Below are 23,233 nucleotides of genomic sequence, written 5' to 3'. Positions count from 1 at the left end.
GGGGAAGTACGAGAGGTATGCATTGGAAATCTTGGGATAAAGTATGTGTTAGCAAGGAGGAAGGAGGACTGGGTTTTAAAGACATCACTGATTTCAATACAGCGATGCTTAGTAAACAGTTTTGGCGATTGATCGAGAAGCCAAATACTTTATTTTCTCGAGTTTTTAAAGGTCGATATTTCAGGAATGCCTCACCCCTGGAACCGATTCGCTCATACTCTCCGTCATATGGATGGCGGAGTATTACATCAGCTAGATCTCTGGTTAGCAAAGGACTAATCAAACGGGTGGGATCAGGATCTTCTATCTCTGTATGGAATGATCCTTGGCTCCCAACCACTCGCCCGAGACCAGCAAATAAAAACCAACACAATCTTTACCATGACCTCACAGTGGCTTCTCTTATAGACCCCACTTTGGGAATTTGGAACTCGCAGGCACTTCAGGCTCTAGTGGACCCACAGGATGTGAAAATTATCGAGAGTATACGACTGAGTAGATATCAGTTGGAGGACAAAGATGGATGGCATTTCACAACAAATGGGAAATACACGGTTAAATCGGGATATCAGGTAGAACGAGTTTACCCAGATAGAGCAAAACCACCAGCATTTTTTGGACCTACGGTCGATGGTTTGAAATCCTTCTGCTGGAAAGTCAGGTGTCCACCAAAGCTTAAACATTTTCTCTGGCAGTTGGTGACAGGTTGTATAGCGGTTAAGAAAAATTTACAAGCGAGAGGGATAACTGGCGATATATGTTGTACAAGGTGCGGACCTGAGGAGGAATCGATAAATCATGTGTTTTTCGAATGTCCTCCAGCACTTCAGGTTTGGGCTCTCTCAAAGATACCATCAAATCCAACTATATTTCCCACACAATCCCTTTTTGCAAATATGGATCATCTTTTCTGGAGAGTCTTGCCGCAGTTAAATGATCATCAGTTTGCATGGATACTATGGTATATCTGGAAAGGAAGGAATAGTAAAGTCTTTAGTAATCTGGATATTGATCCTAGGGATACGCTCAAATTGGCGGAAACAGAATCAACCCTTTGGGCTGAAGCCCAACTAGTGAATGAACAGAGGATGGTCCCACATGAAGAGATTAGGTCTTCACTGTTAAATCCAGGACGATGGTGTTTCACAGATGGTTCCTGGAAAGAGAAAGATACTTTCTCCGGCCAGGGTTGGCACATCACTTTAGAAGGCTTCGCTGGGTTGCTGGGGGCGAGGAATGTTCGGGCTAGCCTTTCTCCTCTCCATGCGGAGATGGAAGCATTACTCTGGGCTATGGAATGTATGAGAAATTTACGGCAATCTCAGGTTACGTTTGCAACGGATTGTTTTCAATTGGTGAAGATGGTTTCGGAACCAGAAGAGTGGCCAGCTTTTGCAAGTTATTTGGAAGACATCAAAAATCTGAGAGCAAGTTTTCTCCAATCAGAGATCGTTCATGTACCAAGAGCGCAGAATACAAAGGCGGATAGCCTAGCACGCAGTGTTAGGATTCAGCCGTCTTTCGTCATTCACATGGATCAATATCTCCCGGCTTGGTTTACAGAGTCTGTATGAGTTTGTAAAGTTGACGACAAAAAAAAAAAAAAAACAACTTTTCTAAACAATTTTCATTTTATAGCATCTTCTTCTCAAAACAATTTTGAAGGATCAATTGATGATAATTTTGATTAATTTTCAAAACAACTTTTCTAAATAATTTTCATCTTATGGCATCTTTGTTTTTATGTTTTTATTTTAAAATATATATTTAAAATGTTATTTTTTACTATGTTTTATTTAATAAATAAATTTTATCTTTAATAAAACAATGTTTAGGTTTTTTTTAAAAAAACCTCTAAATAAAAGACTTTCATTGGAGCACAAAAATATTGGTGTCTCTTAACTAGGTCTCTTAAGTAACATTTTATACTTAAAAATCATTAAAAGATTCAAAGTGGGTTTTTGGGTCAATGATGCTATGTTTACATGCTAAGTATATGTTCTAAATTTGTAATGTTCCATTATTGTCTTCTTTCCGTTTCATATTTATCCTTTTGCGGTGAGTATAGATTTTATAATCATGACAATGTGTAGAAAATATCATTTTGATTTTTTGGATATGAAAAGCTAGAGAAGAGATGAAATTGCATAAGCGTTCAGTTTTGAACTGTATTTTATATATTTTAAAATTCACTTTGTAAAGTGAATTTATATATCTTAATTAATAAATTATTACAGCTAGTTATAAACCCAATATGGCAAAAGAATGCTCATCAGCTTCCTCAGAGGCAAAAAGCTTTTTGGGAGCTCATATCTATACTATTATTTGCGAAATAATTTTTAGTAACAGAGTTCTCACTTAAAAGTTAGAGTGGTTAATATCAATTATACCCTTAATAAATTAAATATATAAATTAATAAAAAATAAAACGAATTTGTTTTTTTAATAATATAGGTAATTAAAACTAAGAATTATCCAAAATCTAAAAATATATTTAAAAATAAAAAGATAATTCCTATATATATTATAATAAGATAATTCTTATTATATTGTGTTGTTATCTTATATATTGTATTGTTATCTTAAAATAATATTATTCTATTATAAAAATTGAAAATTAAGATATGAAATTATTTATAATTAAATATTAATAAAAAATCATTTGTATAAATAAAAATATTTGTCATATATAAATAATTTGATGTTTGATTTAATTTAAAAAAAAATATAAATAAAAAATATCATTTTGATTTTTGAATTAATAAAACATAAACTAATAAATGTTCACAAAAAATAAGTCTGCATGTGCGGACAAAGCACCTAGTTTTTATCTATGTACAAAGCTAACTAAAGTCTCGGACCTTGAGTTACTAAACTTCGTTTTCACTTTAGCAAACCGAGTTACCATAATGATTATTGATTGGACAACCAAGTTTGTCAAAGTGGTTTTACAGAGTTTTATCATAAAAAACAAATAAAAACATAACATTCAACATCCAGACAAGAGAAAAGAAGGAGGCATTGCATGACACAAGTTAATAACACGAGACAGCATTTGAGAGATTTCTAGTCGGTAGTCTTGATCTTCTGATTGGTTTTAGAATTATCCACGAAAGCCAAAGCTACCTGAAACAAACAAACAAACAGACGCAATGAATGAAAGGGTTTTCTCCACTTACGTTTCTCAAAGAAAAAAATAAAGAATCAAATTAAGGTAACGTACGTGCAGTTGCGAGAGAGATGCCAGTCTCCATCACAGTTTCTGGGAGGACCTCAGTAACTGCAAATTTAAAGCCTTCCACAGAACCTCCGCTAAGTTTCAGAGCCTCGTCCATAGCATATTGTCCACGGAGATAAAGCAAAGCTGAGCTGCAAAAACTCAAACAAGGCTTTTTAGTTAGCGCAACTGATAAAATTAAACCAGTAAACTTGGTGGGAGGAAGAAAACACACCCGTCCCAGAGAGGAAAACAATCGGATCCGGGGAAAACCCTAAGTAGCATCTTCTTGATATCATTCAGAGAGAGGGAAGTATCAAATCCTCTAACTTTCAACCTAAATATATTGCAGGAGATCGTAACATGACAAGAAAGATTCTCCACTAATAAATAAATAAGAAAGGAAAAATAAAATCAATTTACGTGTGCTGTCGGTATTCGTCTATGTCACTGGTAGGAGCAAAGAGATGCTCAAGGCTATTGTCGTCAAAAGGGTAAGCCGTAATTGTTAAGATACGTCCTCCCACGTTACTTTTTTTTTTTGAAACAAGACCTCCCACGTAACTTCCATCAAGCTTCAACGCCTCTGCTTCACATTCTCCATTAACATAGATTAAGGCGCGTCTGTTAAAAAAAAAAAAAAAACACACACAAAGATTATTATAGACTAAGCAGCATGGCGATCAAGCTGGAGGAGGAAGAAGTCACAAAAACCTGCGATTACGACATTTGTAGTCTACGGGAACAGAGACATGCATTAACTTTATTCCACGTGATGCGAAGTGTTTTTTCAGAGCCTCTTCGACATCCTCCCTAGGAGGGGAGGTGTCGTATCCCTCAACCACCATCCTGCTAATAATACTGTTTCAAAGGATATTAACACATGATCTCTATCTTGTTAAGATATATACAAATCTCAAAAAGAAACAAAACCTGCTATTTCGAATCCCACCGTTCAATTCCAGATCCTAAAGTAAATAAGATCTAATCAGATCTGAAGAAACAACTAATTCAAGAAACAGAAAGCGATGATAAGGATCGAAGAATAATTACTTCGTCCATGGCGACTTCCCTAGGTTTCGCGTGGATTCTCAACGTGCTAATGAGTAATGACTAGTGGGTGTTATTTGTAAATATGTTTTGCAAACGCCAATTTTGTAATTAGCCTTTCGTCTGAGTCTTGAAAATCTTCTTAATGCAACTAAAAGGGAAGGATATAAGTTTACATGTTAAAGTATCTGTTGTGAATTTGTAATGTTCCATTATTGTCTTCTTTCTTTTTTCATACTTATTCTTTTGCGGTAAGTATAGATTTTATAATCATGGCAATATGTAGAAAATATCATTTTGATTTTTTTTGAATATGAAAGACTAGAGAAGAGATGAAGTTGCATAATCTTTGAGTTCTATTTTGAACTGTATTTTATATATTTCAAAATTCACTTTATAAAGTGAACTTATATATCTTAATTAATAAATTACAGCTGGTAAAAGTATGTTGTTACATCACTTTCCATAATTTTGGAAGTGTAAAAAAAATTCAGGATTATTATCTCTTTGTAATTAAATTTTCATTTGTTTCTGTGTGTAATTTAAACAGATATAAAGTTAACCAAAAAAGAAAGGACAAATCTCCAAAATAGCACATTTCTAAGTTTATATCACAAAAATAGCACTCAAAAACTAAAATGACCAAAATAGCACATTTCTAAGCTTATCCTTTGAAAATTTTAATTTTTTTATTTTTCAAAATTTGAAATCTTATCCCCAAAACCTCATTTCTCAACTCTAAACTCTAAACCCTAAACTCTAGACCCTAAACCCTAAATCCTAAACCCTAAACTCTAAACCCTAAACCCTAAACTCTAAATCCTAAACCCTAAACCCTAAACCCTAAAATCTAAACCCTAAACCCTAAACTCTAAACCCTAAACTCTAAACCCTAAATCATAAACCCCACCCTTTAACTATAAACCCTAAGTTTGTGACTTTTGATAAAACATTAAGTGTTATTTTTGTGACTTTTGACATTGAATGCTAGTTTGTGAACAAAAAATTGATTTAGTGTTATTTTTGTCTTTTTCTCAAAAAGAAACCTTGTCTTTCTTTTTGCATTTATGTCATGATTGAACCACTCATTCAGGGAAATATCATATTCACCACATGTTTCTTACTACAAATACCAAAAAATACTTTTTATTTTTTTGTTCAAATATGCTTGTCCACATGATTCTAAAGCGTTACTTAGGCAAATTTCGAAGGGAGAATTCAGTTGATGATTCTGGTCAGTCTGGGGATAGATATAGAGATGGTTGGCAACATGGGATCCAGAGGAAGCAAAATAATTTTAACTATTTGATAGCAGAAGAAGATTTTGATAAGGAAAGCGAAAAGGATTCATTCACATTTTTCCTTGATGGTTACTCTATCAATAATACATCATTCTTGCTGATGATTTGCAATAAGCTAGAGCTGTTCAATCCCAATCTCTTTCACTCGTGGTGGTGACTGTGACAGTGACTATGACTGTGGCTCCTCTCTCTACTGCTACATTTAGACTCATTCGTTTCCACCTCACAACACGCCTCTTCGTTATTACCTTTCCTTGAACTTTCACAGCAGCTCGACTCACAATGCCCATCGCTCTTCACTTTCAAGCTAGCTACTACGGGATCAGCACCAGCCCTTGAGCAACAACCTTTGACCGAGATGTCCAGCCTTATCTCCTCCAAGTTACCACCCTCGTTGTGACAGCTTTGTTTCACCTCGTCTTGGTCTGGTTGCTTCTTGTCACCACAACACCTTGATTCACATCTCTCTCCCACAATCATCACATCATCTTTCTGTTTCTTGTCACAACAACCAGAGTGACCATGGCCCTCACTGGTTTTATCTAGTTTCATCACTTTCTCCTGATTCTTCTTTCCACAACAGCCTGACTTGCAATGCTTCTCATCACCCCTCTTGGGTAACAAACCTGCTTCCATGTCACCAACAACATCACCTTCACCTTTCTCCACCCTATGACATTTCCCTCCAGGAACGTGCGTATCCCTAAGCAACAACATGCTATTAAGAATCACAAGCAAACAAGTCCCCACATCCGCAAGCACAGCCGCCCAAATCAAAGGGTGACCAGCAAAAGCCAAAGCAAGAATCGCTCCTTTCATAGTAATAGACAAAACCACATTCTCCACCACTTTCCTTTTACCCCTACGCGCAAGCCTTATCGCTTGCGGTATCCTCCTGATGTCATTAGACATCAAGATTATATGACCGGTCTCTGTAGCAAGCGCAGAGCCGGACACGCCCATCGAGATGCCAATATCAGCTGTAGCCAAAGCAGGCGCATCATTCAAACCGTCTCCCACCATAGCCGTTGGACCTTCTCTCTTAAACTCTTTGATGATTTGGGACTTTCCTTCAGGGAGAAGCTCCGCATTAACAACGTCCATAACGTTCCCTAGCTGTTCTTTAGCATGCATTGCTGAAGCTTGGTTATCTCCGGTTAGCATTGCAGTTTTGATTCCCATAGATTTGAGTTCTTTCATCGCTTGAGCTACACCTGATCTACAAGCATCCGAGAGGTTGAAAACTCCGGCTAGTGTCTCTCCAAGATAGACGTATCCAACAGTCTTTCCTCCTTTAGTATCAACATCTATATCTGGAACTGTGCACATACACCAAAACCAAGAACCTTTAGAGAGAGTAAACAAAAACCCAAAACCTCAATGATCTAACACATTGCATTACCTGATGAACATCAAGCTCTTGAAGCAATCCTTTTGTTCCCAATATAGACTTCTTTGCCATCAATCTTGCCGTGAATGCCTTCTCCTGGAAAGTTTTGGTAGTCTTCAACAGATTCAGGCTTAGGTTCAGCAGAGACAGATTTTGCATAGTCCACAAGTGCAGCAGTCATTGGATGGCTTGACTTGCTCTCCACGCTTGATACCCTAACAGAAGTCACATTCCAAAACTCAGGAAAATTCACAAAGTATCTCACTTAAGTGGTTAAAATATCTAGGCAACTGAAGAAGAAGATCTATCTAGACTATGAGAATTATTGTCATGTTTCCGATAAAAGTATTAAAAGTCCGTCTGATATTGTTGGACTGGGAACATCTACTCTAATTTATTTTGAAACAAGATCAGTTTGGTATCGCTAATGTGTCATAATGATGTTTGTCCTCGGTGGTCTCCAGGTGTGGAAAAGACCATTAGTGTTTCATTTTCGTTATGTCTTACTTTTCAACGATGTAATATGTTCTAAATCAGTTTTAATAAAACAAAGTGTTAAGAAAAGTGGTTGAAAGATCAGAATTAGATGTTTCTCACCAGTAAAGCAAGCTGTGCAGGCTTATATCTCTGGAGAGTGACTTGAAATCCATGACTATGAAACTCGCCTCTAGTAATGGTCCCAGTTTTGTCAAAAGCAACGGTTTTGATCTTGGCTAAGGTCTCAAGATAATCATCTCCTTTGATCAGAAGTCCTGATGTTGCTGCTTTAGTGAGGGCACAGAAAGTGGCTACTGGTGTTGAGAGAATAAGGCCACAAGGACAAGCACTTACTAGCACAACTAGGGCCAAGTGCAGCCAATGTTTCATGTTGTGAACCTTTAATGCGAATGGGATAACCACAAAACAGAGCGATATGAGGATGATCGCTGCATGCAAGGCAAGAGAATATGAGGTCTCAATCAAGAACATCAAGAAATTGTAATCAGTTTCTGATTTGCTTACTAACCTGGAGTATAGTACTTAGAACATTCATCTATAAATCTCTGAGTTTCTGTTTTGCTGTTCTGAGCTTCTTCCACTAGCTTTGCCATCTTAGAAACCACACAATCCTCAGCTAGAGCAGTGGTTTTCACAGTTATGTAACCATTTATATTGATGGTTCCAGCCCAAACAGTTGAATCTCTCAGTTTAGGCACAGGGAATGCTTCACCAGTCAAGGTTTTCTCATCAACCTCACAGTTTCCAACTTTCCATCCACAACAACTCCATCAATAGGTATGGTTTCACCAGCTTTGACAGCTATGACAGTGTTGATTTTGAGCTCATCAACTTCAACTTCTTCTCCAGTCTCTGCTATCACTGCCTTCTGTGGAGCTAAACTCATCAGTGACTGCATATCGATCATTTGTGAAGTCTTAAGATTTTTTTTATAATTTGCTTGGTCGATAATTTAGATTTAAAAAAAAAATCTAGATCCAATTAATATCACTTGCCCAAAAATCTAAATTATATTACAAATACTGATTTATGGTAACTAATTGTTGAAATTATATAAACAATATTAACACTTGATCAATTATTTTTTTATTCATAAACTACAAAATATAATAAATGGAACTTTTAAAAAAATATTTTAATTATATCTAAAATAAAAGGCAAATATAAAACTAATTACTATCACTTGCCAAATAACATAAATGATATTTACAAATCATAATTAATGGTAGCTAATTTTCTAAAATATTGAAAGTGCAATAATGTTTAATCAATTATTTTTATATTTATATACTACATAAAATAATGAATATAAAATAATTTATAGAAATAATGATTTCATATTCATATAAAAATATAGTTGTATCTATAACAATTACCAATCTCTTATAATGTCCATATATGTTTGATAAATAATTAGGTTTTGAAGATTGGAAAGATTATATTTAACGGATCATGTGAGAACTTTGATTTAAAAAATGTTTTGCATTTAAGTCAAATAATATAGTGAATAAGGTAATGTTATTATTGAAAAGAATTTTAAGATGAAATTTTGGTTCGATGATTTTATATTTTGTATTACTATTTAGAGAAAGAAATAAATATTTGACAAAAATATGTAAAAAATTAGGAAAACATTAGCAAAAATTTAGTAAAAAGAACAAAATGATAACGAAAAAAAATAAGAAGAGACCCAAGAAGATGCATAATATATGTTGGAGAAGTTAAGGTGATAATTACATATATAATTCTACAAGCATTTGTTATTACTAAATATTCATCATTTATTTTTACATCAAATTTATAGAAACTTTACGATTGGTTTTCAAACTAATTGAAGTTAAAATTTTTATTTTAATGTTTCTAATTATTATTCAAAATTTATGACATTATATACATAATATATATTTTTCTTATAATATTTATATCCGCGAATTCGCGGGCAACCACCTAGTATTCATAATTTGATATTATCCTTTCTCAACAACTATAATGTTGGAATACAAAAGACAACAACCCATATGCATTTACTAAAACCACTTCCTATTATAATTAAACGGAACCATATCTCTTTCTTTTACGATAAAATCTCAAATTGAAAAATACGGTTTTTTAATTTCCGGGGTGCGTTCCTTTACCAACATAAAGATGCATATACGGGCTATGAGATCTTCCACTCTCGTCTGCAGACTCTAATTAAAGAGGGAGACCTTGTTTCAGTAAGGTTTCTTAGTTATCAGAGCTACTGGCAATGCCAAGGAAAGGTAATGTTAGCTTTCATCTAAATTTATTTTTTTCTGGGTTTTAGCGTCTAATCCTAACTTTTTTTCTATGTAGGGTATTTTCTTCCCTACAGAAGAAGAAATGAATCCTCCTCTTCCCATATCTTCACATGTAACTCTCGCCGCAGGATCCTCTCATGATGAGAAAAGAAACTTATATTATCTATGCCAGGAATCGGGCGGCACTGAATTTGGCGTTGAGGGCTACACGAGAGTCTACGCAAATTTGATAGAGGCCTATGTTGAGATGACTGCCTGAGAGAGAGTTGCTTATGCTTTTGTTTGAGAGAGATATTAAATACTTTTATTCTTTGTTAGATATCTCAGTTCTTTGTCTTTTGTTAATCTTAGACTGAAATGTGTTAATGATTTCAATATCATTACTGTTTGGTGACAAAATAAAAACAATTTTATGTGGACGACGATCCATTATAAATTAATGGTTATGATTCAAAACAAAAGACTAACAAACAATGCTTTAAGATTTCTGACTGTTGTGGGTGATAGGAGAGTTATGACCAATTAATTGCTCATTTTCAAAGGCTTGATGAGAGCTCATCCAAAATGATTACTTTTAATGGTACTGATCAAATGTTAGATACCCTCATGTTTTTTTTTTTAGAGAAATTAGTGTTCCTACCAAAAGAAGATAGTGTATTTAGCAAAATACCAAAATCAACTGTGCTCTACTATTCGCGTGAAATTGAAGACCATTATACCCCTATTTCCAATCTTTCTCCAACTCGCTAGATTGTCTGACATAATCTTCAAAAAAGATTTGATTTAACCTAAAACCTGAGTATAACCTCCACAATGTCTTACACCATATCTCTCAACGCCTATTTGGTTTTAAACCCAAAAAATAACTTTTCTTTTCTAGAGTTATATGGCTTTTAGATTTCTAAATCTCATCCCATTCCGTTGACAAAAAAAAAAATCTCATCCCATTTCAAATGTTTATTTGTTTCTTTTCCATGAACACAAGGGTTTGGGGATTGTTATGAAGCTTGTGAAGAAAGGAATAGATCATCACAATCAGGAGAAGAAAGATCATAAGATAGGTTTTGTTATGTCTCGAGATTGAAATTTTTGGAAGCTGAAATAGAGAAGCTCATTGTGACAATGACAAAGAAAGATCAAGAAAAAAAAAAAAGTAAAGGCAATCAAGGAAGAGGTGGACGATGGATTTAAAGGATTGTTCATGATGATGATACAAGCTAGGGTCTCTCGGCCTCTGCATCTTCGGTCAATCTCTCCACCTATGCATCTCCGGTGAAGTTTTCCACCGCTGCCTCTTTGGTAAAACTCTCCGCCGCTGCATCTCCTGTGAAGTTTCCTACCGCTGCGTCTCCGGTGAAGCTGCGCCTCCATCTAATATATATATATATATATATATATATATATATATATATATATATATAATGCATGTTGTGTATATATGTACCTACATGATAAGGTACAATATTATTTAAACCACATGTTATTCTTTTATACAAAGATCTTGTTTATTGACCGTGTAAATATTTTATTGACGGTGTAACAATCTGACATTACCAACAAATCTAATTTTAATCTCGAATAATTAATTTTCTAGAGGTGTAAGTATTATGTTAGCCAGCAAAATTAATCATATTTGCAGTTATAACTAAAGTCACTACGAAAGTTAATCTTGACCAAAAACAACTCAAAGTGGGTTCTTTATTTGTAAATAAAGACAATAATTATTGTCTTTTCAGTGTTTGGATAATTAAATTTATTACCAGATCGCAAAATTGTTAACCGTAAACTTTATTTATTGGATAGTTAGAAAAGTTATTGTACCATAACAATGAATTCTGGATAATTGAAAATAAGGTTTCTAAGTGCCATTAACAAGCTATTAAACAAGTTACACATCCAATTACAAAATTAACAAGCAATCTTATAAGTTACACATCCAACTACAAAATTAACAAACAATCTTATACAATACACTGCAGGGAGTTTAGAGGTTTCACTTTATGGTTAAAACTATTGAGTGTAGGGATATGATAATTTATAGCCAATCTTATAATTGACATGTTCATTAATTGTGTTAGCCATCCAAAAATATAGTAACCATCCACAAGAAAAATTGTACATCTGATAATAGACTTATATTTCTTCTCTATCTACCAGGTCTTAGGCTTAATGAAATTGTCTATATGGTTTAGTGTATTATTAAGGGTTTATGATCGATGACAAAAAAAAGGTTTATGATCAATGGTTTAAAGTCTAAGGTGTTGTTGTTGCGTTTAAGGTTTATGGTATTGATTTAGAATTTAGATCTTATGGCTGAGGGTTTATTATTAGGTTAGAGTTTAGGGTTTATTATTTGGTAGGGTTTAGGGTTTATTATTTGGTAAAGTTCTAGGGTTTAGGTTTTGGGATTAGCGTTATGATTTCAACCATAAATTATTTTAGATAGATAACCAACAATTTTATTAGACTGTAAATTATTTTGACCATACAATTTTAATGTTCGTAAACCAGATTTTTCTGATAATTTACATTCAATTTATGAGGTCCACAATTTCGAAACAATACAAAGTATTCGAACTATTTTGTATTTAGAGGAGATGAAGTCAGTAAACAAGTGGATGAGGTTTACTCTGCACAAGTCACTGTATACCCTCATTTACCGAGGTAACTTTAGCAAATCTAGTTCAAATAAAGATTTTAGCATATCCTAATAAAAATCACGCCAGCTATATTATTTGAGAATCGAAATACCTATGAGTAAGAAGGGCAATATTGTTAATCTACTCCATGCCACATCAGGTACGATTCTTAAGTTTTACTGTTATTGGTATATGCCTAATATTTCACTTTTCCTTTGTTTTTAACCAAATTAGCTCTTTTTTTTATCAAGAAAATTAGACTCGAAAAATACATTAATTGAATTATACACTTTCAGTCCTTTTGGCAAAAAAACGAAGATACTCCATTTCAGATGGTGAAAAACAAAAAAAATATATTGGAAACGATTCTTGATGACTTGTTATGGTTTTAGGTCCCCCGGAGAAAGAGTCAAGACACCAGACTGCTCATTAACCTTTGTCCAGCAGAAGCATCAGAAGTGGAACTTTTGATAGTGTTCTTTGTGATCCTACCATTATCAACTTTTTCTGTGCAAACCAAACAAAACAAAAAAAATATGTGTCAATAATGGAATAAACATTACTCAACACCACTATATGCTCCTCTCTCTCACCTTTGAAAGTTAAAGAAAACGTTGATCCTATGCCAATCTCCGTTTGGATAAAACTGTGTATCACTACACCATCTTATTCAGTACAAGTAAACGGTGATCTAGCTGGTTACTTTCAAAGTTCCAGAGGCCTTCGTCAAGGGTGTTCACTATCACCGTATATATTTGTGTTGTGTATGAATGTGCTTTCATGGAAGATTAATGAAGCAGCAGCAGCGAAGAAGTTTAAATTGCACCCGGGTTGCCAAAAGTTATCACTCACGCATCTCTGTTTTGCTGATGACCTCATGGTGTTTGTAGAAGGATCTAAGGAGTCTGTTCAGGGAGCCCTCTCTGTTTTTGATGATTTTGAAGGTTGGTCAGGACTGAGCATAAGTGTGGAGAAATCAACCATCTATATGGCCGGGGTAGCAGAAGTAGAGAAGAGAGAAATCCTAACGAATTTTAAATTTGCTTCTGGGGAACTCCCCGTACGTTACTTGGGACTACCACTTATGACACAAGTGATGAGAAAACAAGATTATCTACCCCTTTTGGAGCAGATCAGAGGCAAGATCAGTTCTTGGACATGCCGGTTCTTATCATATGCGGGTAGGTTGCAATTAATCAAAGCCGTGATTACTAGTATTATCAACTTTTGGATTACTGTGTTCAGACTCCCAAGAGGCTGTATTAAGGAGGTGGAACAGATATGCTCGGCTTTTTTATGGACTGGACCGGTTCTTAAATCAACAAACTCCAAAGTGGCATGGGAGGAAATTTGTAGTACAAAGGGTGAAGGCGGGTTGGGAATTAGAAACTTGAGGGAAGTTAATATGGTGTATGGGCTTAAGTTGATCTGGAGAATGCTATCTGAAGACTCTTTATGGGGTAAATGGATTCAGATGAATCTTCTCAAAGGGAAGTGTTTTTGGGAAGTAAAGTTAAATGGCCAAATTGGATCTTGGATGTGGCGCAAGATGTTAAAACTGAGGAGTATTGCAAAGACTTTTTACAAGAGAGAGCTGGGGAATGGGAGGCAAACTTCATTCTGGTTTGACAATTGGTCAGAGAAGGGCGTATTGTCTGAAGTGTTGGGGGATAGAGGAATTATTGATATGGGGGTTGCTAAGTATGCGACGGTAGAAGAAGCGGTTCTTAATACAAGGAGGAGAAAGAGACATCGTACGAGCATTCTAAAAGATATGGAAGCAGAGCTGAGTGTCATTGTGAGTAACTTGAGGTCTGAAGAGGAGGATGTGAGTTTATGGAGAAGGAAGTCGGGGTATAGGAAGACATTCTCTACTCAAGAAACTTGGTTGCTGTTGAGAGTGAGCAAAGTTTACTGTGACTGGTCTCGAGGAATATGGATGAAGCAGGCCACGCCTAAATACGCTTTTATGGCATGGTTAGCAGCTCGGGACAGATTATCGACGCTGGATAGGATTGCTAAATGGAGCCAAGGTACTGTCACCACTTGTGTGCTTTGTAACTTGGGCACTTAATCGAGAGATCATCTGTTTTTTGAGTGTTGTTACTCTGCTCAAATGTGGGAAAAGGCGGTCAAAGGTATTATGGGGAGTTGTTATACTAACGTCTGGTCCGAGATTATGGAGCTTATAATAGACAGAAATAAGGAGAAGAAGTGGCTGTTTTGCATACGTTATGCTTTTCAGTTAGTTCTTTATGTAGTGTGGAGGGAACGCAACAAAGTGAGGCATGGGGATAAGTTACTTCCACTATCTGTGGTGCAGAGAATGATAGACAAAGGGATCAGAAACAAAATCAGTGTCTTGAGAAGGAAGGGAGTCAAAGGAATGGATGAGATGATGCAATTTTGGTTTTCAACTAGAATTACAAATGTTTAAGATGTTTTTGGAGTTTAAAGTCTTAAAGTAAACAGTATGCACTAGTTGTAAAAAGGTTTTTTTGGTGAATAAATTTAACATTCATTCAAAAAAAAAAAAAAAAGAACCAGAGATCCTTGGTTTCTCTCTCGATCTCACAAAGGATACTATTATGCAGTCTTTATCTCTTCCCTAAACCATGTCATCTCATCAAAAAGGTGTTGGCTGTTGAAGAATACACGCTTGAGAAAAGAATGGTAAGAGTCTTAGAGCCAAAACCTGATACTTGTCAATAGTATGTATCTCCACAGACGCCGTTGGAATTGCTTGTTGAATGAGGCTCGCTTGTGAGTTATATGGAGTAATGATTCCAATATATTTACTATCCACTCCATTGTTAACTAGCTCCTCCACAATCTAAGCCATTACTAAAGTAAGCCCATGTTTTCTTTAACTTTCGATGCATCATTAATATTTTTCAGTACCTCAGCTATTATGGAAGCTTCAACTGGATTGTTGATCGCATTCTGGTCCCTGGCTTCAAAAGCACGCAGCATATCTGGAAAACCGTATCATATCATCTCGTGAAAAATCCACCTGCACTAGTGGCGGTAGTTGATAGTGGTCACCAACACAAGTACAAATGTAGAGGCAAACAGCAAAGGTCCTATCGATACCTAACCATGCATTTTCAATACTATTCCAGTTCAAACTCAATCGTGTCGACTCTTATGAGTTCTATTTCTAGTCAAACTATTGGTTAGGGATGAGAGATCATACAGGGAGGGCAATTTGGCCGGCTTCATCAATAATGCATACGTCAAATCGCCTATTCACAAGGTAGGGACTGTTGATTCCTAGACAAGTAAAGGCCACAACTTTGACCTGGTCCAACTTTTTTTTTGATGTCGTCGACACTGCACATATCCATAGCTGCCACAAAGATAAGTCCTATATCTATAAGACTTCGAAGCTATAAATAGTTGCAAGAATATTTTCATACCTGAAAAGCAACTCTCTCGAACTTCTTCGTGTACAGCCTCGTCGTCTCTTCCAATAAGTAAAAACTCAATTCCCTTCAAAATAGAGAGTAACAATTTAAATGTACAATCAAGCTACAGAGTGACAACATAATTCTAACTATTGCAGAGATGGATGGAAGAGTCATAATCATGAAAAAAAATTTTAAAAAAGGTTGGCTACAGGATAAGGGACCTGTGTTTTTAATTTGATAAGTAGATTATCAACTGCAGAGTTTGTGTAAGATGCCAGCAGAATAGATGAGCCTCCGATCAACAAAGCTTTCACAGCACGGGCCATTGTGTTCGGGAAAGGGAGAGCGTAAGGAGGAAGAGAAAGAAAAGTGGCTTAGAAAACGCCATTATTGGAGACTGCAACAGAGGACTTAGCAAGCACAGTGTCAGAGAGAGAGAGAGCGTGATTCGCGAGAGAGACTGAGAAAGCGTGTACCAAGTCAAAATTTAAGTAAAAGGGGTCTTCCATATCTGTCCATTTATTTTTTTATGATTCTCAGATGTTACCCAAACGAGTAACGAATGACCATGTTCCAAGAAGGGTGTTATTTGTAAATTATGTTTTATAAACGCCAATTTTGTAAATATTGTAATTAGCCTTAAGTCTGAGTCTTTGAAATCTTCTTAATGCAACTAAAACGGAAGGATATAAGTTTTACATGTTAAGTATCTGTTCTAAATTTGTAATGTTCTTCTTATCCTTTTGCGGTGAATATAGATTTTACAATCATGACGAAAGATATGTTTTAACTATATGATAACAGAAGAAGATTGAAAAGGATTCATTCACATTTTCTTTAATTGGTTACTCTATCAATAATACGTCATCCTTGTTGATGATTACAATATGAAAGGCTTTCAAATGCGAGCGAGAAGCTAGAGAGCTGTTCAATCGCAATCTCTTTCACTCGTGGTGATGACTGTGACTGTGACTATGATTGTGGCTCCTCTCTCTGCTGCTACAGTTAGACTCATTCGTTTTCACCTCGCAATATGCCTCTTCGTTATTACCTTTCCTTGAACTTTCACTGCAGCTCCCATCACTCTTCACTTTCAAGCTAGCTACCACGGGATCAGCATCAGGCCTTGAGCAACAACCTTTGACCAATGGTGAACCCGACTTGCAATCACTATCACCAAGGTCCAGCCTTATCTCCTTCAACTCACCAGCCTTGTTGTGACAGCTCTGTTTCACCTCGTCTTGGTTTGGTTGCTGCTGAATCTTGTCACCACAACACCTTGATTCACAGCTCTTTCTCACAATCATCACATCATCTTTATGTTTCTTGTCACAACAACCAGAGTGCCCATGTCCCGAACTAGTTTTAGCCGGTTTCATCACTACCTCTTGCTTCTCCTTTCCACAACAGCCTGACTTGCAATGCTTCGGTAACAAACCTGCTTCCATGTCTCCAACAACATCACCTTCACCTTTCTCCGCCCTATGACATTTCCCTCCAGGAACGTGCTCATCTCGAAGCAACAACATGCTATTAAGGATCACAAGCAAACAAGTCCCCACGTCCGCAAGCACAGCCGCCCAAATCAAAGGATGACCAGCAAAAGCCAAAGCAAGAATCGCTCCTTTCATAGTAATAGACAAAACCACATTCTCCACCACTTTTCTTTTACCCCTACGCGCAAGCCTTATCGCTTGCGGTATCCTCCTGATGTCATTAGACATCAAGATTATGTGACCGGTCTCTGTAGCAAGCGCAGAGCCGGAAACACCCATCGAGATGCCAATGTCAGCTGTTGCCAAAGCTGGTGCGTCATTCAAACCGTCTCCCACCATAGCCGTTGGACCTTCTCTCTTAAACTCTTTGATGATTTGGGACTTGCCTTCAGGGAGAAGCTCCGCATGAACAACGTCCATAACGTTACCTAGCTGTTCTTGAGCATGCATTGCTGAAGCTTGGTTATCTCCGGTTAACATTGCAGTTTTGATTCCCATAGATTTGAGTTCTTTCATCGCTTGAGCTACACCTGATCTACAAGCATCCGAGAGGTTGAAAACTCCGGCTAGTGTCTCTCCAAGATAGACGTATCCAACCGTCTTTCCTCCTTTAGTATCAACATCTATATCTGGAACTGTGCACATACACCAAAACCAAAAACCTTTAGAGAGTAAACAAGAACCCAAAACCTCAATGATCTAAAACATCGCATTACCTGATGAACACCCAGCTCTGGAAGCAATTCTTTTGTTCCCAATATAGACTTCTTTGCCATCAATCTTCCCAAAAATGCCTTCTCCTGGAAAGTTTTGGTAGTCTTCAACAGATTCAGGCTTAGGTTCAACAGAGACAGATTTTGCATAGTCCAGAAGTGCAGCAGCCATTGGATGGCTTGACTTGCTCTCCACGCTTGATACCCTAACAGAAGTCACATTCCAAAACTCTCAGGAAAATTCACAAAGTATCTCACTAAAGTGGTTAAAATATCTAGGCAACTGAAGAAGAAGATCTATCTAGACTATGAGAATTATTGTCATGTGTCCGATAAAAGTATTAAAAGTCCGTCTGATATTGTTGGACTGGGAACATCTACTCTAATTTATTTTGAAACAAGATCAGTTTGGTATCGCTAACGTGTCATAATAATGTTTGTCCTCGGTGGTCTCCAGGTGTGGAAAAGACCATTAGTGTTTCATTTTCGTTATGTCTTACTTGCCAACGATGTAATATGTTCTAAATAAGTTTTAATAAAACAAAGTGTTAAGAAAAGTGGTTGAAAGATGAGAATTAGATGTTTCTCACCAGTAAAGCAACCTGTGCAGGCTTATATCTCTGGAGAGTGACTTGAAATCCATGACTATGAACTCGCCTCTAGTGATGGTCCCAGTTTTGTCAAAAGCAACGGTTTTGATCTTGGCTAAGGTCTCAAGATAATCAGCTTCTTTGATCAGAAGTCCTGATGTTGCTGCTTTAGTGAGGGCACAGAAACTGGCTACTGGTGTTGAGAGAATAAGGCCACAAGGACAAGCACTTACTAGCACAACTAGGGCCAAGTGCAGCCAATGTTTCATGTTGTGAACCTTTAATGCGAATGGGATAACCACAAAACAGAGCGATATGAGGATGATCGCTGCATGCAAGGCAAGAGAATATGAGGTCTCAATCAAGAACATCAAGAACTTGAAATCAGTTTCTGATTTGCTTACTAACCTGGAGTATAGTACTTAGAACATTCATCTATAAATCTCTGAGTTTCTGTTTTGCTGTTCTGAGATTCTTCCACTAGCTTTGCCATCTTAGCAACCACACAATCCTCAGCTAGAGCAGTGGTTTTCACAGTTATGTAACCATTTAGATTGATGGTTCCAGCCCAAACAGTTGAATCTCTCAGTTTAGGCACAGGGAATGCTTCACCAGTCAAGGTTTTCTCATCAACCTCACAGTTTCCATCCACAACAACTCCATCAATAGGTATGGTTTCACCAGCTTTGACAGCTATGACAGTGTTGATTTTGAGCTCATCAACTTCAACTTCTTCTCCAGTCTCTGCTATCACTGCCTTCTGTGGAGCTAGACTCATCAGTGACTGCATCACCGCGCTTGCCTGGAAATTTTATTTACAGTAAAACCAATGCTTGAATCAATCAATCACAGTATTTTTGGAAACTTGCATGACAAGAAAAGGAAAATGGTGGAAGCAAACACCCTATAGCTAGCCCTAGACTGGAGCCATTCAGCTATTGTGAATAAGAAGACAACTGCTGCAGCTTCTGTGTAATCTCTCATACCGAGTGTTGCTCCCACTGTTTGATACAAAGAAGAGTATTATTAGCTTTAAAGCCTTAAATTCATATTTTGAGTAATTATTTGACTTTTAAACATTTTAGCTTCAGAATGAGCAATTATTGCTAATCTAACGTCCATTATGCCTTTTTAGAAATAGAAGAAACTATATTTTAAAAATGGTTTTAGCGAAAAACAAAAGTTGCAAGAAAGCAGCTTTCATTTTTTCTTTTTCTTTTCTTCTTTTCTTGTGATTTCAAAGTACCATTAAAAATGCCAAATGCAGAGGAAAAGAAACACAAAAACTACCGAACAGAACTTCTATATGTTGACCATTATATTCTAAATTGACCCATCACAATGTTATATAGACCCATACTTATATCTACCATCTACTATAACCTTTTTGATCAACAGAGGTTATAGTAGATGGTAGATATAAGTATGTGTCTATATAACATTATGATGGGTCAGTTTAGAATATAATGATCAACATATAGCAGTTTTGTTCGGTAGTTTTTGTGTTTCTTTTCCTCTGCATTTGGCCTTTTTAATGCTACTTTGAAATCACAAGAAAATATTCACCATCTACTATAACCATTTTTTTAAAAAATATTCACCTTAGTTAATGTTGTAAGAATTGTGATTCGCATATAAGAAAATTGGAGACTCACTCCTCATAAATCATAGCACTTCTTAATTTAGGGTAAATAACTAAGCAGAAAAGAAGCAAAGAAAAGCTTAAAAAAAAAAGAAGCTAAAACATTACCGGTTATTACAACAAGAATGTTGATGTCGATTCTAGCCCTTGCAATGGATGCTACAGATTTAGCTAGTATTGGATATATTCCGGCGACGGCGGCTGCAACGGCAAGCCAACGGAACGGAGAGTAAACGTATTTGAAGAATGAAAGGAGGAGAAGTAAGCCGGAAACCACCGCAAATGGACTTGGCCATTTATTTTTAAAGTTGGTTTCTCCTGTTACCCTCACATTTGCTTCTAACCTAGCTTGGTTAAGTGCCTTAACTGCAACCATGCACATAATTATTTAATAAATTAAATACATTAATATGTGTTAAAAAAAAGTATTGCATTGTCTTTCTGATTTAATGGAAAGATAATGTTTTCAGTAATTATACAAAAGGAAAAAGATATAATAAACGTTAGTCATGTGAATGATGCGTTACGCAATAAGCTCACAAATATGACGTTTGCAACGCCAAATCGATCATTTTTTTGAGTGGGACATTTATTAAAGTATGATACAGAGAAAAAGTATCTAGTATACAAATTAAAATATGAGAATATTTTTTTTTTGTCAGAGCTTTACCAATGTTGAACTGGGAGATGATGAGGCTATCATGGACGACGATGACGGTTCTTGACGGCACGATGACAGAATACTCCTTGACACCGTCGAGAGAATTGAGAATATTCTCAATCAGAGGAACCTCAGATGTACAGCAGATTCCGAGAACATCAAAGTAACTCTTGGTCATCTTCTTCTCGTTCTTGGTCGCCATTTTTTTCTGGTTTTATTGATTCTGCGAAAAACTGTGAAAGAAAACGAAAGATTATGAGAATATATTACTTGTGGGTTTTGTTTATTTGTTGAATACGATTTCGTGGCTGGTGATATAACAGAGAAGCAAGAACGTTTTGGGGAATGCACGTAACGTGTTTCGAGAGAAGATGGGTGATAACATTGTCTTTATGTTCACTCTACACTTGGCGGAAACAAAGGAAACAAAATTTTGGGGAATGAGTTTTGAGTTTTCCCTTACCGAAACTCTTTATCATTTCAAAAAAAGACAAAAGATTAAAGCTGATAGATCATTGCAAAGGTATCAAAATATTATTTGTAATATCATATAGTGATTAATCACTAAAAAAATTAGAAAAAGAAAGAGTCACAAAAACAATGCGAGAGAGAAGGGAGAAGAGCGTTTCGAAATTCGTCATGAAATGTTTGTGAAGCAGACAGGAAAAGTAGAATACCGGAGATGGAGACAGAGCTAGCAGAGAGGGACAGATAACAATGATCAGACCGGTTTAGTTTGGTTTAATTCGGTTTGTGTACTTTGATGTAGAGATGATGATTTGAGGGTGAAAGAAGATGTAAGTGGCGGTTGCTTTATATAGGCAAATGTGTTAAAAGTGGGATTTAAAGATCATTGGTGGTTTTAGGTAACTTATTTATCATAATAATTAGGATAAGACTTGCGCTATGCGCATGATAAATTTATATGAAAATTATTTAAGAAATATCATATGAAAAAAAAACTTATGTTATTGATCGAATTAATATATTTGGCCCTTAAACATTTTTTTGTTAATTACATAATTTGTTTACTAATGAACTGATCTCATTTTTAAAATATTTTAGATCAAAAAATTATTTATCGCATAAAAACCTAACGTTTAGGTCGAAGAATCTCATGCCTACTATTTGGTTACAATAAAACTATGTCAGCTCAGTTTTATATCATGATTTAGCAATTTAAAAGTTAATTATGGTTATGAAAAGTTTACGTTCACGTGCCAATCCTATTTATCTTCGATATTTTTCTCCTTTTTGTGTCATTTTGGTTATTGCTCGATATAAATATTGATTTTTGAGTTTATTCTCATTTCTTTCTTTTATTTTGGCCTGAGATTTAGAAAATGTTTAAGATTCAAAATTATTAAAAATATACATACTTAGGTTAAGATCTGTGCCTTGTGCAGAATAAATACTTATTTTATATTTTTCTGCATAATATAAAATAATAAAATAATAATTATATATTAAATAACTAAGAAATCAGTTATTATTATGTAATAAATTGGCTTGCACATATAAGTCAAATGACCGCTCTTGTTTATTCGCAATCATTTTAGAATAAATAAATCAAAACAATCAATCTTATCTATCATATATGATATATAATTAGATTTAAACGATATGAAGTATATATATATATATATATATATATATATAGTGAAACCTCTATAAATTAATAATGTTGGGACTACACCAAAACTATAATTTTTTATTAATTTATAGAGATATTAATTTATCGATATACTAATTGAACCAAAAACTCAATTTGGGACTATAAAATTATATTATTTTATAGAAATTTTTAGTGTATATTAATTTATAGAGTATTAATTTAAAGAGGTTATACTGTATTAACATAAACACCTATTAAAATAAAATTATTTATTTATATGATTTTATTATCATTGTATCTTATTATAGAAAAATTTAAACATTGATCATAAAATTTTATGTGAGGCTTTTAATAGTTTTAGTAATTTATACTCCTTTTGAAAAATTCAAAATACAACATATACAAAAAATATAAAATTTTAATATATGATTAATGTAATTATGTAATTTATTTTAATAGTAAAGAAATAAACAAAAATGATAAAAAAGCATACATATTATTAGCAAATCTTCATTATTTAAAATCATTAATTACTATATATATCATAATCACATTAGGTAATTCCGAAGGTTTTATTTAAGGAAATAATATATAATAAATAGTCACATTGTTTTAGTTAATATCATATGATATCATATAGCTGGTATTAAATGTTTCTAGTGAGATATAAAAATCGAATTGGACTAACATGTATTTCAATTTTAATGTGAGGCTGACACGTAGAATTAATTA

General features: G+C 35.1%; 3 protein-coding genes and 1 pseudogene across 5 annotated transcripts; 1 reads left to right on the top strand and 3 right to left on the bottom strand.

Annotated features, from left to right (window-relative positions):
- Nucleotides 1–2,901: 2,901 nt before the first annotated feature.
- On the bottom strand, nucleotides 2,902–4,393 carry LOC106394648. The gene is made up of 7 exons (XM_048745337.1): nucleotides 4,271–4,393; nucleotides 4,151–4,185; nucleotides 3,932–4,078; nucleotides 3,641–3,841; nucleotides 3,453–3,554; nucleotides 3,224–3,369; nucleotides 2,902–3,126 (listed from the first exon to the last, which is right to left on the bottom strand). The coding sequence occupies exons 1-7, from the start codon at nucleotides 4,277–4,279 to the stop codon at nucleotides 3,104–3,106; spliced, it is 663 nt and encodes a 220-aa protein (XP_048601294.1). The 5' UTR covers nucleotides 4,280–4,393; the 3' UTR covers nucleotides 2,902–3,103.
- Nucleotides 4,394–5,595: 1,202 nt separating this feature from the next.
- LOC106453368 lies at nucleotides 5,596–8,369 on the bottom strand (annotated as a pseudogene).
- Nucleotides 8,370–13,923: 5,554 nt separating this feature from the next.
- LOC125579744 lies at nucleotides 13,924–14,448 on the top strand. Its single transcript, XM_048743581.1, has one exon. It carries the CDS (start codon nucleotides 13,924–13,926, stop codon nucleotides 14,446–14,448), a length of 525 nt encoding a protein of 174 aa, XP_048599538.1.
- Nucleotides 14,449–16,593: 2,145 nt separating this feature from the next.
- LOC106450803 (cadmium/zinc-transporting ATPase HMA2) lies at nucleotides 16,594–21,753 on the bottom strand. Of its 3 annotated transcripts, none has more exons than XM_048745335.1 (8): nucleotides 21,564–21,712; nucleotides 20,896–21,119; nucleotides 20,334–20,591; nucleotides 19,487–19,584; nucleotides 18,992–19,385; nucleotides 18,584–18,911; nucleotides 17,997–18,199; nucleotides 16,594–17,915 (listed from the first exon to the last, which is right to left on the bottom strand). In XM_048745335.1, exons 2-8 carry the CDS (start codon nucleotides 21,086–21,088, stop codon nucleotides 16,729–16,731), a joined length of 2,661 nt encoding a protein of 886 aa, XP_048601292.1. In that variant the 5' UTR covers nucleotides 21,089–21,119; nucleotides 21,564–21,712; the 3' UTR covers nucleotides 16,594–16,728. The 3 variants fall into 3 exon arrangements, with proteins under 3 accessions (XP_048601292.1, XP_048601293.1, XP_048601291.1); XM_048745336.1 differs by lacking the exon at nucleotides 21,564–21,712 and adding an exon at nucleotides 21,243–21,463; XM_048745334.1 differs by having other exon boundaries at nucleotides 20,896–21,753.
- Between the last annotated feature and the right edge of the window lie 1,480 nt (nucleotides 21,754–23,233).

Source organism: Brassica napus, chromosome C1 (genome assembly GCF_020379485.1).
Source record: "Brassica napus cultivar Da-Ae chromosome C1, Da-Ae, whole genome shotgun sequence".
NCBI classification, from domain to species: Eukaryota; Viridiplantae; Streptophyta; class Magnoliopsida; order Brassicales; family Brassicaceae; genus Brassica; species Brassica napus.
Note: the sequence above shows the minus strand (reverse complement) of the source record. Positions and strands in the feature narration are given on the sequence as shown.